This window comes from Phacochoerus africanus, chromosome 15 (genome assembly GCF_016906955.1).
Source record: "Phacochoerus africanus isolate WHEZ1 chromosome 15, ROS_Pafr_v1, whole genome shotgun sequence".
Lineage (NCBI taxonomy): Eukaryota > Metazoa > Chordata > Mammalia > Artiodactyla > Suidae > Phacochoerus > Phacochoerus africanus.
In genome coordinates this window covers 21,801,910-21,818,316 of record NC_062558.1, presented here as the reverse complement: position 1 = coordinate 21,818,316, position 16,407 = coordinate 21,801,910, and the positions used below count along the sequence as shown (strand labels likewise).

At 43.1% G+C, this 16,407-nt stretch overlaps 1 protein-coding gene across 2 annotated transcripts in view; it reads right to left on the bottom strand.

Annotated features, from left to right (window-relative positions):
• Positions 1-7,334, bottom strand: part of SPOCK3 (SPARC (osteonectin), cwcv and kazal like domains proteoglycan 3) — a 365,578-nt gene extending 358,244 nt beyond the window's left edge. The window contains exons 1-2 of one of the 2 annotated variants that reach the window (XM_047761776.1): positions 6,941-7,334; positions 6,441-6,611 (exon numbers count right to left, since the gene is read on the bottom strand). In XM_047761776.1, the coding sequence (XP_047617732.1) occupies positions 6,441-6,611 (171 nt within the window). In that variant the 5' untranslated portion in view covers positions 6,941-7,334. Of the gene's footprint in view, positions 1-6,440; positions 6,876-6,940 lie in introns of those variants that run through there. The other variant, XM_047761777.1, reaches the window with a different exon arrangement.
• Positions 7,335-16,407: the final 9,073 nt, after the last annotated feature.

Genomic DNA, 16,407 nt, shown 5'->3' with positions numbered 1-16,407 from the left:
CACCCGTGTACAGAGTATCTTATCTCTCACTCTGCTTAGTTACCCTTTCCTAAGGCACTAGAAGTTATAACAGTGGGAGAGTTAAAAGTGTTACCTAGACCTCTAACTTCTGCGTGTTAGAACCAAGCCAGGGAAAAATCAACAAAATTCTGTACTCAATTCAGGCTTCCTGACGATGTCTGACAACGTGATGGCAGCTCTACCCAAAAGCCCCTCTGCAGACACTGCACATGCGTGGGCACCAACGGACCTGCCTTCCTCATATGATGCTGACTTGACAAAACCAATCCTACATCCTGACACAGGGTGAGTATGGTGGTGGAGGTAATGGTAAGAAACAGGAATGTGGGCGGTTGTACCGTAACCAGGGCTTAACTAGGACCCCAATGACCAGGAGAGGTCAGGATGTTGCTTGGGGATGGCCCTTTGCTGTTGGGGTCACTCACTGCCCAGAATCTTCAAAGACCCTGTTGCTTCCCTACTAGGTCAACTGCCTCTCTCCTGAGTGAATTCCCTAGTGATTTCAACAGTCCAACATCAAAAAACACTGCCTGCTAGAGTTTACCAGCTCTGATCTGCAGAAATGAACACTATCTACAAAGGCTGTTACAAATGGGGATTTTTTAACATAGCATAGCCCACTGTCCTCAAAAGTTCAAAAGTGAGAGAAGAACATTCATGAGAATGCAATGAATTAACTGTGAAGAATCCCCAAGCCCCCATGTTCCCAGATGTGATAAAGCACAAAGCTACGACCTTTTGAAATGTGTTTGTACAGTGAGAAACATCAAAAATGTACTTAAAAAAAAAATCAGAACTGGATATCCATTACTGAGAAAGTATTCCTGGACAGAGAGAAGAGTGGTTTAATTTGTTAAATTTCTCCAAACTGTTAATAATTGTTTGATTTTATTTTTGGAGCATATTGTTGAGAAGGAAAGTAACAAAACTCTTGCCTGCTGTGAAAGCACCACAAAAGCAATCGTTTCACAAGAGATATGGATTTGAACCGCACACCTGAAATGTACACAGTTGTATTTATCAATTACATCTCAGTACCAGGGAGAAACCCTCAGCCAGGGCTCCTAGAAATCTAGGGAAAGTGTTGAGAGAGGTCCTTCAAAAGATTTTTCACTGTCTGCATTACAGTGCCTTTAAAGCAAGAGTTCTTTCCTTGGGGGAGGCAGCGAAATCTGACTTCCTAATGCCCTCCAAGTTAACAGACTCAGGGGCCTTTACCCCTCTGCAACCCTGAGACACCCAGAAATATCCCTCCCTATCAACCCTCCTCTCTCAAATAATCTGTACACTCCAGACCCTCAACTCAGATGAAAAGGGAAAGACCAAGAAAAGAGAAGTCCATAAAGGTTTACTTACTAGTCAGTATATCCAAATCAGGTATTTTCACAAGACTAACTTAGAATTTGAGAGCCTCTGAGACACTTCAACCTATATTTCACATTTTTACCACAGTTTATACCTCCTTAAATTTATGTTAAGGTTGCATTTTAAAAGTTAAATTGTAAAACTTTGCTGTGTTCAGATTTATCTAAAGAGTATGTGAAATCACCAAGGAACAAATGTAACTAAACTTGATTCTGCAACACAGAGGGTAACCACTTCTTAAAGTTCAAAAATGAGCCCCAGGTGTTTTGTTTTGTGAGGTGATGGAGTTGTGGTTACAATTTTTTTCAGACTCTACTTTTATAGAGCAGTTTTAGGTTCATGGAAAAATTGAAAGGAGGGTACAGAGGTTTCTCATACACCCCCTGCCCACACAGGCATGAATCCCCGCATTATCAACACCCCACCAGATTGTTCATGTGTTACAACTGATCACACAACACTGGGTCGTCACAATCACCCCAAGTCCATGGTTTGCCTTAGGGTTCACCCTCGGGTTGTCTGTTCTATGGGCGTGGACAAAAGCATAGTGATAGGCATCCACCATCAGACTATCATTACAGAGTATATTCATGGCCCTAAAATTCTTCTGTGGTGCATGCATCTTATCAAATTATGGTTTTCTCTGGATATATGCCCAGGAGTGGGACTGATGAGTCATAATGTAACTCTATTTTCAGTTTTTTAAGGAATCTCCATGTTGTATATACTCAAAGAAAACAAAAATACTAATTCTAAAAGATACATGCACCCCAATGTTCACTGGAGTGCTATTCACAATGGCCAAGACATGGAAGTAACCTAAGGGTGCAGTGACTGATGAATGGATGAAGAAGATGTGGTTCATATACACAACAGGATATGACTTAGCCATTCAAAGAATGAAATGATGCCATTTGCAGCCACATGGCCGCCACCAGAGATTCTCATACTAAGTCAAATGGAAAAGAATCCCAAAGGACTATAGATACGTATATTACATATATATGTATAATATACATTACATGAGTATATATTTTGTATTTATACATATATATATAACTGAGTCACTTTGCTCTATACCTGACACTAACACAACATTGTGAATCAACTACATTTCAATAAAAATTTAAAAATAAAGTATCTCTGACTTTAAAAATAAATCCTCTGTGATCTACCTGTTCATCCCTAGTTTGCCCTTCTACCCCCTGCTATTTTTGTTGAAAAATAAATATAACCTAAAAGCATTTGGATTTCATTTTAAGGATAGAATTCTGATGTTATGAGTTATTTAAAATTAGCAAGGCAGGAGTTCCCGCTGTGGTTCAGTGGGTTATGAACCTGACTAGTATCCATGAGAATGTGGGTTCGATCCCTGGCCTCACTCAGTGAGTTAAGGATCTGGTGTTGCCATGAAATGTGGCGTAGATCACAGACATGGCTCAGATCCTGCATTACTGTGGCTGTGGTGTAGGCTAGCAGCTGTAGCTCCAATTAGACCCCTAGCCTGGGAACTTCCATATGCCAGAGGTATGGCCCTGAAAAGCCAAACAATTGAAAAAATAGTAATAAATTTAGCAAGGCCATCATTGCCACTTTTGCTACATTTTCACTGTATCATTACCAACATACAGCATCCTTTCTGTCACTCTTAAATACTAGATGTCCTCCAGTGAAGTCAGTAACAGGTAAGGCTGATGGTGGTATCATATCGTTCATTGCCAGTTAATCTACTGGTTTCCAAATTCCGTACGTATTTATTACAGGATAAAGAATATGGTTTAACTGACTTACAAAATATAATGTTTGAAACATATATGAACTATTTGATGCATGAGCTAATGACTCAGTTTCCTTATCATGACCCTGATTTGCAATTCTCTGAACAGACCACTGTATATATTCATATCTGCAACAACGGGGTGAGGGAGCCCTCTACCCTATGCTTGGTGAAGAGCATGGCGTTTCCACAAGACCCCCCACTGAGGAGTCTGGGGATCCTGATTTTATCACCACCGCACAGAGCCAGAAAAGCAGAAAATGCTATGCAAGCAGTATATCTACTAAACATACCCTGTGGTTGAGTTTTTTGTTTATTTCAAAATCACATCATCACATCCTGAACATAAGGCGCTGGCTCTATCTGCCACAATGACATTTAGTGTGTGGACTTCTTTATATCTTTAAGATAAACTTTATGTTTCCTAAAACCTGGGGACTAAGATCATTACAAGAGTTTTCTACCAATAACCAAATATACGTTTTTCAAAAGGATGAAAGTTCTCTGTGTCTACATAACGACACGTTTATACACTGAAAAGGGCAACAGCCCTTTATTCCAAGCATTGTTAGTACAGAATGGTCAAAATGACTGGAAGTTTCCTCCATATTAATCCTCACTGCAAGCCTGCCCATGGTTATTACTTCTCTGTAATTTATGCAGAGGACACGGAGGTTACTCATCCTTCATCACTGAGTCATCAATGGCCCTGCTTCCTCTGTTCACCTGCTCTCTGTTCACACTGCCTACCCATGGTCCTTATTTCTAAAACCATACTACATAAAACAATTTTTATTACAGTAAACATATTTAAAGACTGCATTCATTTTTAAAAATCATTCAATTAAAATATAATGATGAATGTGTTTTGGACTAATTTTCAAAATAATTTTCAAATATTATTCAAAAGAAGACATTTTTCCAACTTTCATTAAGGAGTTACTTCTAAAACATGAACTGTATAAAAGAGAAGGTGGGATTTAATTCCAGCATCAATTGTGCTAAAATAGGTCCAAAGCTTTTTTCTAAACAAAATTAATTGTATTTTTATGGGAGAAATGCACTAAACAGAAGTACTTCTGTGAAACTATTTCCAAAAGCAGAGGTTCAGATTCCTTGTTTCTTTGTCTTTATACAATCTGAGCAGGCAACTCCATTATTTCAGGTATCAGAATTGATGCAGACATTTCAAGGTAAATTCACACAATAGAGACTTATTTCAAGCAATGCCTCATAACCATGTGCTTCCAGCTTAAAATGAATCAAATAAATAAACAGCACCTTGAAAGATACAGAAAAAAATTACCAAGCTAACAATTCCCTCCAAAGGTAAAGAAAATATTTAAATTGCCAGTGAGGTGTCTGGTCTAAATAAGGATTCTATATTAAGCATCAGAGTTGAACCTGACACCTCAGCAAACCTGTTGTGTTAATAATGTGCAACAGGTGGTTCAAGAGGGAAAGCATGCTCACCTCCTGCCTGCCCTCCAGAAGTCATCTTCACAAAATGTAACCACTTTACTAAAAACACTAAGGCTGAAACTTGCAGTTTTTTCAAATGTCATTATTACATGTTCATGTACATCTGCATGAACTTCAATGAGATATTTGCAAAAAAACAAAAACAAAAACAAAAAAAAACCCAAACCCACAGTAAATCCTTTACTTAAATTTAACATATAATTTGGATGAATTTTCCCCTGAGATCATGTGAGAATGACTGAAAATGCTACAGCAATACGATGCTCTGTCTCTGTGGAAGGCCTGTAGGAATCACAGAATATTTCCAGGCAACTCAGTTCTCAGTTTAAATCAAGCACGTTTACCAATTCTCCAAGGATAGACTGGATTTCTCTTAATTCAATAAGGTAATTTGGATAAAGTCAGAAAATACTATGATATGCAAGGTTTAAAATATATTTTAGAGAAAGAAGCATAAAATTCATTTTTAAAAATTTAAAAGTAGCCAGTAAGTTACGACATGTCATAACAGGAAGCACTGTTTAGTGACAAATATTCAACTTTTTTTCCCAAATGAGGACACGACGAACAGAAAAAATTCCCCAGGTTTTGGAATATCTCATCAGCTAGCTGTCCTTTTGACTGTATTCAACATTAGCATAAACTTGACTAAACCAGGTATGTGAAGGGTTGCCTGTGGAAGGGCTTTCATTCGCTAGGAAGCCGTTCATGAAGCAGGTAAGAGGGAACCCAGTCATTTCCCACCCCCTGCATCCAGCGGAATACCAATGAGATGCTACGTCGAATTTTAAAGTAAAAATGACCATTTGTCGCGGAATCCAACTGCCAGAACCCAATCCACATTCGGCTGGGCTGGTCGGCCACTTCAGGTGAAGGGTGTGGGGAGAAATGGGATGAAACCAGCCCCCGCTTCCACTCACTATCCCAATTTCTCAAATCAGGACGGAGAGCGGGCCCGAGCGAACAGACTTGCCTCCTCATGAGGGGCGGAGGCCCGGGGCCCGGGGTCCTCAGGTGTGCGGAGCCCGCCGGCGCCTCGGCCCCCGCCCTCCCCAGCACGAGTTTAGGGGGGAGGGGCAGCCCCACCTGGACCACCGAGCTAGGCCCCGCGGCTCCGCTGAGTCCGCGTCCGGGGGACACTGAGCGGCGGGTGAACAGCGACCGGCGGGTGCACAGCGACCCGCTGTCGCGGTCTCAGGTACAGGTTACGTCTCCATAGCCTTCATCATCCTTTAGGAAGCTCCCAGGTTGGGGGGTGGAGAGATGGGGAGGTGGGGGGAGGGTACACAGCTTAACCCTCTCACGCTGCCCCTGAGGACGCCCAGCCGCCCACCCTCCCCGCGCAGTATCCGTGATATCGTAATCAGGGTTATGTCCAAGCCGGGTGTGGAAGCTGACGCCTGGCACAGGTCGGTTAGGCGGGTTTTGTCATCGTCTCACTCGGGCCACCAGACCCCTCCCCCGGTTCCCGGGAGCGGGAGGGCACCAATGATCCCACACCATCCCGTCTCCCCTCGGGCTCCCAGGTGGGCCACTCGGGGCGGGATCCCCTTGGCCGTGCCCGCCAGAGCCGGACACCGTGCAAAGTTGGGCGGGTGGCACTTTGCAAACCTCTGGGTGCGGGGAGGGGACTGTGGAGACCTGGGGACACTCGAACCCCATGCGTCAGGCAGGCGACTCCCCTGCCCCAAAACCGCGCGGCCTCCGAGGCACCCACTTCCCTGCCGCGCGCCCCGACCCCGACCCCGACCCAGCCCGGGGCAGCGCGCTCCGGCGCGGTTATGCTCCGACTTACGTCTCGGAATCGGTTCCACTGCCCGGCCTCCCGGTCGTACTGGGACACCGTGCTGAGCCATTGTTTGTCGTCCAGAAAACTGCCGCCGGCCGGCCGGCCCGTGGCCACCGCCAGAGCCTGCGCGCACCAGGCGGCCGCGCACACGCACAGCACGGCCGGCGCCCGGAGCATCTGGGGAAGGAGACACGGGGGCCGCGTCACACCGGGGCCGGGACCGCGCGTCTTGGCCCGGACGGGATCGGGGCACCGCAGGCCGGGAGCGGGTGGGGAGGTGGGGCTCGGCGCAAAGCTGGTGAGCTGCTCGGCCCTGCCTGACGCGCTGGACAGGCTCCCGGAGCCGCTTCCCGGCGCCGCTCCCGGTTCCCGCGGCCGCCGCCCCCGCCGCCCGCAAGCCCAGAGCGCGGGTGCCCACCCGCGGACGCCGCTTCGCTCTGCGCGCACCCCCTTCGCACGCCCCCCCGCCCCCAGTCCCTCTGGCGTCCCGCCTCCTCCCGGCCCACCTTCCTCCCCGGATCCGAGCTGCAGGAGCTCCGGATGCGACTTGGCTGGAGCGGAGGACTCGGCGTCCGCGCGGCCCCGCATCCGCCTCCCGCCGGCTCCGCACAGACTCCGGCGCGGCCGCCGACCGGCCTCGCTTCCGAGGGCCGGAGGCTCGGGGCGCTTCTGCACCTGAGCGCACGCGGCACCGGGGCGCGCTCTCTGCCCGCCGCTGCCCTGCGACTCCGAGCTGCTCCCGGCGGAGGAGGGACGGAATCTGAGGACAACTCGGTGCGTCACAGTCTGGGCTCTTCGGACTTCACGCGTCTAGGGGAGGCCAGCTGCCGGCTCTCGGGGATGCGCTGGAGCCCAGAAAATTAGAGCTACGTGCGCATGAACTTCATGTTAAAGGGCGGAAGTTCTTTCTTTTTTAAGAAAACCTGGGGGGGGGGGTGGCGTTTAGGTCCACCCCCATCCCTCAGGTGCCGGACATTATTTCCCTTGGATAAAGACACCGTGGCGACTGTTTACGTTCTAAGACGTGAATCACAAACTTAAAAGCCCAGTCTGTCTCCCTACTGCAAAATGGAAAAGAGCTTGGAAACTCATTTTGCGTTCGAGACATCCATTTCTGACAAAATACTCGGCGCTCTTTGGCTTTCCCACATATTTGAAATAAACTGGAAGGAAATCAGTAATTGGCCCCCTGTGAGCAGAATCGGATGGAGACAGTCCCTCCCACAGACTCAAAGATGTGGGTGCGGTGAATGTTATATGCAAATCAAACATTATTTCAGCCAAAACTACTTCTCCCAAAGCTTCGACCTTTGCAATTTTCCTGGAGCTCCTGAAACTTGAGCTGTTTCAATAACAGCGGTGCCTTCTGCCTTCGCCGTTTCAATCTCATACAACATTTGTGTAACATGTTTCAAACTACATTAAAATAGGAATCAGACATGATTCATTAACACAGAAATCAGGGTTTAGAAAAGCAGGATTTAGAAACGTACTATATACGTAAAGTGCAAGGTAAAAAACTCAGAAAAAAATATTTCCCACGATTTCTCCTTTTTCTACCCTGATGAATGATACATCAAGGGAAGAAAAAAGAATCTGCAATGGCAATTCATGGATGCCCTGGCTGATGTAATCGTGTCAGATTACTCTAAAAACAGGGATGTATACTCATTCTCCAAAGATGTTAATTTGAGCTTCTTACAGTGGCGGTGCCCTCTATATTAGAATGTTCTCGTTATCCCTCAGGGCATCATGAGATCCTCCTCCACTGTGATAGGAAAAACAGAGTGCCTTAGATGTAAATTTGAGGCACAGCAGAAGTGCTTATTAAATTAAAAATGACCTTCCAACCCCTGAAAAAGATACGTTATTTGCTACAGTATACTTGATGGCAGATAGTGCTGCAAACCCTTCATCTTCAGTATCCATCACATATTTTAGCATAGGGATCATCTTCTGAGGCTAATGTGTGTGTATATACATATTCTCCATTTACCCCCCAAGTGTATGTATTTCACTGCTGACCCTCAGATGTCCATAGAATCTCTTCACATCTAGCTTTTACTGGAAACTTCCCAAAATGGAGCCCATGTGGACTGCTGCCATTTATAAAAATCTGTGGAAGAACGCTTGGTGACAGCGGTACTTGTCTTGGGAGAAAAGCCTCTAATAGAGTCAAAACTCCAGATCTGACAGCAGGCTGTGCCACTGGAGTCCTAAGAGATGGAATGAGCCTGTCCTCAGGGTGGCTGTGCTGGCCTGATGGGGTCCAGCTCATCCCCCACTGCCAGCAAAGCTCCTTGAAGTGCTGCCTTCTTCCAAAGCCACCTGGACTGTCAAGGCCAGGCTTCTGGGCACCTTGGGAGTAAGGATAAGTTGTGCGATGTGCAGCTCTTAGGGAAGTTCCCTCTGCATTACTGCATGTTGAGCCCTCAAAGAGCCTCTTCTAAGATGTAAAGGATCAGGAGAGAATTCACACTGGAGTTAGCACCTTGGTTATCAGTTAACGCCTCACCGAGAGCTTGCTGATAGTAAAATGCTGCCACAGGGAAGAGCAGAAGACAGTTAAGTGGATCCGATGCATAGGAGGGTCCAAGTGAACCTTGCAAGTGGGCTAGTGGGTAGAGAGGGGAGTGATACACTGAGAGCCAGTTTAGGGAGGGGGAGCTGATAAAGCAGAACAGGAGGGATGGGCTTGGTGCAGGCAGAGTAAGAAGCTGGCTCAGGACAGTAAGGACAGGGCTAGAGCCTGGTTTGTGTTTCTGATCCTGCTCACAAGGTCAGAGAGCTGGGCAAGACATGGGTCTTCAGATCCCCAGCCCCTTTCCTGTCACTCTGTCACCTCATGCTAATTAATAACCCATAGACCCCATGAAAAGCCAACATTGGGGCCACCCCCAGCTTGAACTTAACTTGTTTCTTTATCCTTTGAACTATTCTTGTGCTAAACATTAAGTTAATCAATCAACAAATGTCTATTACAGAAGATTCATAGCAAAACTGCTAGGAATTTTTTGTGTGTGTTATATCTGCTGCTTCTCTGTTTTCTTATCCTCATTTTATCTTCATTTCATATGCCTCAGTTCTTGAGAGAGAAATACTCAGTATGTAATGACAAGGGGTCTTTTTCTGACCACCTTTGAGATTGGGACCTCTGAAGACCTGCATTTCTTCACAAGCACACACACACACAGTCACACACAGACACATAGTACACACAGACACACACAAAGATATGCACACCACACAGACACACACACAGTCACATAGATAAACATGCAGTCACACACACATACAGACAGACACACAGAAACATACCACACAGACATACACAAACAGATACCCACACCATACAGACACACACACACACACACACACGGCACTTCCTTTTGCGGCTCCCTCAGTAACCTACATGAGGATGTACAGGAAGGGTCCGACTCCTGCATGCCTCCCCGTGGCAGGTAGTGGGCAACCCGTGAGGATGCTGTTGCAGTAAACTGAAGGCCGGGTGGACCGTGAGGGTCCGAGAAGCTCTGTAGGGTCGTCCCTTTTGCTGCGGCTTCTTGGTCTTCACTCTGGAGAGAAGCTCCTGTTGGGGTCTTCTTTTATGTTCTTCAGTTCCTCCCCATGTCATCTCTATTTCTGTAAGAGATGGGCACCCCCCCCCCACCTATGTAGAGTCTAGGAATAAGGGTGAAGGCCCAGAGCTCCCCAGAATCTTAGTCCCTGCCTCAAATGACCTTGTCCTTTCAAACACTGGGTCTCAGCAGCATCAAGCCAGGAACCAATAGGAGACCCATAAAGGCACAATTTGGCCATGTCAGAAATACTGGGTTATACAGCCAGGGAATCAATGTCTGGTCTATAAAAGTCAACAGTCTAGAGTGATGCTTTATGCCAACTCCATCTACAAGTTTGAATTCAGCATATAAAGAAGAAGAAGAAAATGAAGCAAAACTCTGGGTATTAAAAATTCAGGAGGAAAGACCTGCCAACACCACCCTGAACTCATGCCAGGAGAGAGCATTCTGTGTCCTCATTTCAGAATTCTATATGCTGAAACCTTCTAAGTCTTATAAATCACCTGATTGTAATTCAATAGAAAGGAGCAGTAATTACTACAATTTGATTAAGGGGCATCAAAAAATAAATTTTAAAAAGCTAGATTGGAGTTGCTAGAATAGTATGACATGCTTTGTTGTTGTTTGTTTTTAGAACCCAACCCATTTGAACAAACTTGAAAAACAGGCCCTCTTGTGATTTAACTTAATCTAAAATGTTAAGTAGGGAAATATACTTTAAAAGCTATAATACCTATGAAAAGCACATCAATCAGATCAATTACTGTAATTCTTTTGTTTTAATTGAAGTACAATTGATTTACAATGTTATATTAGTTTTAGGTATGCAGCAAAGTTATTCAGTTATACATACTTACGGATATACATGTATTCTTTTCCAGATTTTTTTCCATTATATTTTATTTCAAGGTATTTAATATAGCTTCCTGTGCTATACAGTGGGTCTTTGTTATTTATCTATTTTAAATATAGCACTGTGCATCCGTTAATCCCAACAATTACTGTAATTCTTAAAAAGATATTTTTCAATATTTAATTAATTGATTTCTAAGTGGACAGTATAAGAAAGTGACCAAAAATGCAGTTAAAACTTGGTCTTACTTTACAATGAGATATAACTCTTGACTATCTTTAAGAAAAATATTTTTTAAATTTAATCAACATTAAAATAGATGTTTCTTCAACAAAGACAGACAGATGACCAAAAAGTACATGAAAAGATACTCAACATCGCTAATGATTAGAGACATGAGGAATCTCATTACTACAATGAGGAATCATCTTATACCAGTCAGAATGGCTATCATCAAAAAGTCTACAGACAGTAAATGCTGAAGAGGCTGTGGAGAAAAGAGAACCCTTCTACACCATTGGTGGAAATGTAAATTGGAACAACCACTGTGGAAAACAGTATGGAGATTCCTCAGAAAACTAAATCTAGAACTACCATATGATCTTGCAATCCCACTCCTGGGCATATGTCTGGAAAAAACTACAATTCAAAAAGATACATGCACGCATGTGCTTATAGCAGCACTATTCACAATAGCCAAGACATGGAAACAGCCTAAGTGTCCATCCATTGACAGATGAATGGATAAGGAAGATGTGATACGTATACATGATGGAATACTACTCAGTCATAAAAAAAGAACGAAATAATGCCATTTGCAGCAACATGGATGGACCTAGAGATTATCATCCTAGTGAAGTAAATCAGACAGTGAAAAACAAACATCAGATGGCATAAGTTATATGTGGAATCCAAGGAAATGGTACATATGAACTTATTTTAAAACCAGAAACAGACTCACAGACTTTGAAAAGAAATTTATGGTTACCAAAGGGGACAGGTGGGAGGAGGGATAAATTAGGAGGTTGGGATTAACAGATACACACTATACATATATACATACCTATATAGACATATATACCTATCTATCTATATATACACATATGTATACCTATATACCTATGTACAGATACATGTAAGAATGTGTGTGAATTTATTCTTTGACTCAGAATCTTATTTGCCCTGAGATGTTACCAAACACAAGCTCATGTTCTCAACATGCAGTTTGGCCAAACACACCAGAATGTAGGCGTTTGGAGCAGAGAAAGGTTTATCTCAGGCCTGGAAGCGGACAGATGGCTTGTGTGCAAAACCTCTGAATTTCCTGAAGGGTTTCAGCAAAGCTTCAAGGCCAGGTATGACCACCTCTGGCATAGGGCTGGTTGATGGCTATCAGTCCTTTGTGCCAGTAGGTCTAAGGGCTCCTGATCATCAAACAGTTAACTTCTTCTACTTGGTGGGAGTTTTAGCATCTGAAAAGCTCAGGAAATGCATCAGATACTGTCAGAGCAGAGCTACAGCAGAAGATGTGGGGGAGGGTCCCAGAGGCTCCTGGGTGCTGCTGGGTTACAGGAACAGTATTCTCAAATAGCTAAAGATGGAGTTTCTAAATCAAGATCTACAAAGAAACTTTTATGTTTATCTTTGTGAATTTTTGTTTACTCATTTTAGCTGGCTAGTACAGAACAAGTTTCCTATAGCATTCTTTATTAATCTCTTACTGGTAACTATTTTCAGAAATAAAAACCTTATCTCAAGTCATTGTAAATCTTTACATTTTTTAAATAATGATTTTTATTTTTTCCATTATAGCTGGTTTACAGTGTTCTGTCAGTTTTCTGCCGTACTGCAAGGTGACCCAGTTACACATACATGTGTACATTCTTTTTTCTCACATTATCATGCTCCATCGTAAATGACTAGATACAGTTCCAGTGCTATACAGCTGGATCTCATCGCTTATCCATTTCAAAGGCAATAGTTTGCATCTATTAACCTCAAATTCCCAGTCCATCCCACTCCCTCCCCCTCCCCTTTGGCGACCATGAGTCTATTCTCCGTGTCCATGATTTTTTTTTCTGTGGAAAGGTTCATTTGTGCCGTATATTAGATTCCAGATATAAGTGATATCATACAGTATTTGTCTTTCTCTTTCTGACTTCACTTAGTATGAGAATCTTTAGTATGAGAGTCTTTAATTCCATTCATGTTGCTACAAATGGCATTATTTTGTTCTTTTTTATGGCTTAGTAGTATTCCATGGTGTGTATATACCACATCTTCTTAATCCAATCATCTCTTGATGGACATTTAGATTGTTTCCATGTCTTGGCTATCATGAATAGTGCTGCAATGAACATATGGTGCATGTGTCTTTTTCAAGGAAAATTTTGTACAGATAGATGCCCAAGAGTGGGATTGCTGGATCATATGGTAGTTCTATATTTAGTTTTCTGAGGTACCGCCATACTGTTTTCCACAGTGGTTGTAACAATTTACATTCCCACAACAGTGTAGGAGAGTTCCCTTTTCTCCACACCCTCTCCAGCCTTTGTTATTTGTGGACTTATTAATGATGGCCATTCTGTATGGTGTGAGGTGGTACCCCATAGTAGTCTTGATCTGCATTTCTCTATTAATCAGGGATGTTGAACATTTTTTCATGTGCCTGTTGGCCACCTGTATATCTTCTTTGAAGATATGTCTATTCAGGTCTTTTGCCCATTTTTCAATTGAGTTGTTGGCTTTTTTGCTGTTGAGCTGTATAAGTTGTTTGTTTATTTTAGAGATTAAGCCCTTGTCAGTTACATCGTTTGAAACTATTTTCTCCCATTCTGTATGTTGTCTTTTTGTTTTCTTTTTGGTTTCCTTTGCTCTGCAAAACCTTGTCAGTTTGATTGGGTCCCATTGGTTTATTTTTGATTTTATTTCTGTTGCCTTGGAAGACAGACCTGAGAAAACATTTGTAAGGTTGATGTCAGAGAATGTTTTGCCTATGTTCTCTTCTAGGAGTTCGATAGTGTCTTGTCTTACTTACGTTTAAGTCTTTAAGCCATTTTGAGTTTATTTCTGTGTATGGTGTGAGGGTGTGTTCCAGTTTCATTGATTTACATGTGGCTATCCAGTTTTCCCAGTACTCAAATCTTTACATTTAATTCTATTTTCTGGGATAAATGGGGAGTTCTCTCCATCAAAGCAGTTGTACTAAAAAAAAAAAAGTTATGATTACTATTCTACATTTATGTCAAGAATCTTTTACTCTACAGGATTGCAGAAAATAAAGTATTTAACTGAAACTTCAAAAATGTGAAAAAAAATCACAGATTACGTTTTTCCTCTCGAAGTTAAAAGCTTTTTCTAATTACTTTAAAATATTGGATTGTTCTCTAAATACTATGTAGAGAGCTTGAACCTGGAGATTAAAATATGAATAAGCTGCTACATGATCCCATTCCACAAAAAGCTGACACTCTTTTGGGGGAGAAAAACATATAAATTAATAATTTAAGTAGAGAATGATGAGTGTTAAGGTAGGAATTCTGTGGGCCAGTTCTCTTCCTGAACTGAGCCCAGGACACTGAAATGTGAACTAATGAAACATTTACAGATACGCTTTATCTCAGATATGTAGTTCTATCAAAACCCTTGGACACCAAAGGAGCCAGCTTAATAAAATAAAACTCCACCCAGCAAATTCAGGTGTGTTCATGGTGTTAGAAAACAGTCAGATCTTTAGAAACTTCACATCCTCAACACAGAGGTCTGGGAAAAGGTGAGATTCTCATGCACAAGAAAAGGGAGACCCCATCTCAGAATCTTCCACAGCTCGACCCACACTGGCTCAGATGTGGCTGCATATCCAGCCCTGGACCAATGGTCTGTACCAAGGAGGAGATACTGTTGCCAGACAGAACTCAGCCTCTGCTCACTGGTGCCAAGTAGAAACATGGAGACCGAGTTTTAGGCAAAGGAGAAAAAACAGCTTTATTGCTTTGCCAGGCAAAGGAGGGTCACAGAAGGCTAAGGCCTCAAAGACTGTGCGCCGCTTTAGGAGAGATTGGGAGGTGGTTTTATGGTTTGGGGAGTGAAAAATAGGGCCACAGATAAGGATGGGGTAGAGGCAAACTTGCATTGTTTTCAAAGCTGATATTCAGTGTTCTGGTGGTCTTCTTTCTGGAATAAAGAATGCTTCGTTAACATCTTCTATTTGTTGGGGGTTTTAGTTCTGTAGAAGAACTCAAAGATAATGTTATCTAAACTCCTTGAGGAGGGACCAGGACCCTGACCCTAAAGCTGCACTATGGTTGTTTGATTGCTCCTCTCCAGTCTCTGCATCCCCTCCCTTCCCTGATTAGCAACTGTTTGAACCTGCCCTTTGGAACTCAGGGAAGGTCATGGAGGCTGAAGTTTATTCCCTAAAAACAAGAAATGGGGGACTTGTGTGCCCAGAAAGGCTTGTGTGCCCAGGAGCCCACAGGGCTCTGCTTGGCTTCAATACCAGCAGAGACAGAGAAATGCAGACAGGATCTTCCATCTGTGAGGTGGGCGGGATGGTGCCTCAGGAAGGAAGGTGAGAGCAGGGCCGGGATGCACAGGGAGCAGATGTCCATTGGACGCCTGCAGGGGACACTGGGAGCAAAGAAGCAAAGGCCACTGAAGAGACTTATGAGGCTTTAAGAGTAGCAGTTACTTGCCAAGGAAGTATGGTAGGAAGAACAGGGCTCTTAGAGGAGGAACAGGGCAAATCAGAAAGCCTTGAAAGAAGGGTAGTCACGTGTTTTGTCATGCATCTAAAATATGGCTAATCTAGAGCCACCAGTACAGTGGACAATGATATCCAGAAAACAAAGTATAAAAATTCTCTGTTAAAATACATTGTTAGAGCCTGTTTCTAGAGAATAAGCCACAATTAGCTGCATGAAATGCTTTCTAGGACTGGTTGATAAGGCAGATATTTTCTATGAATCAAGCAAAGCGTTTTCTTACTTATTAGCACATAAAGAAATAAGGGATAACACATCAATGATGCACCCTCCCCTTTTTTTGGTAGGGAAATATTCTTGTTGTTGTTGTTGTTTTTTAACAAGAAATGCTAATTAGATTTGCTGTGCTAGACCAGCCCTGGGCTGTAGTCCACAATACAGCTCAACTTTGCTCAGGCTGTACTTGGAAATGAGATCTTGAGATAGTTTTCTTGACTTGTTTTTCCTTTGAGAAGCTTAACTACAAGCTTAATTCTTTACTTGGTAGAGAACTATTCAAGTTATATACCTCATTAGGGTTGAATGTTGATAGTTGGTGATTTTTAAGGAATTGATTCCTCTAAGTTGTCAAATTTGTTGTTCATAATATTCCCTTTTTGTCCTTTTCATGGAGGCACAATCTATAGGAACAGCCATGGTTTTATCCTTGACATTAATATCATGACATTAAAATCACAATGATTTTCATCTTTCTCCTATCTCTGTCAGCCTTCTTAGAGATTTATAAATTTTTTTAAATTTTTTGAAAAATTTGATTTTTGCTCCATAGATTTTCT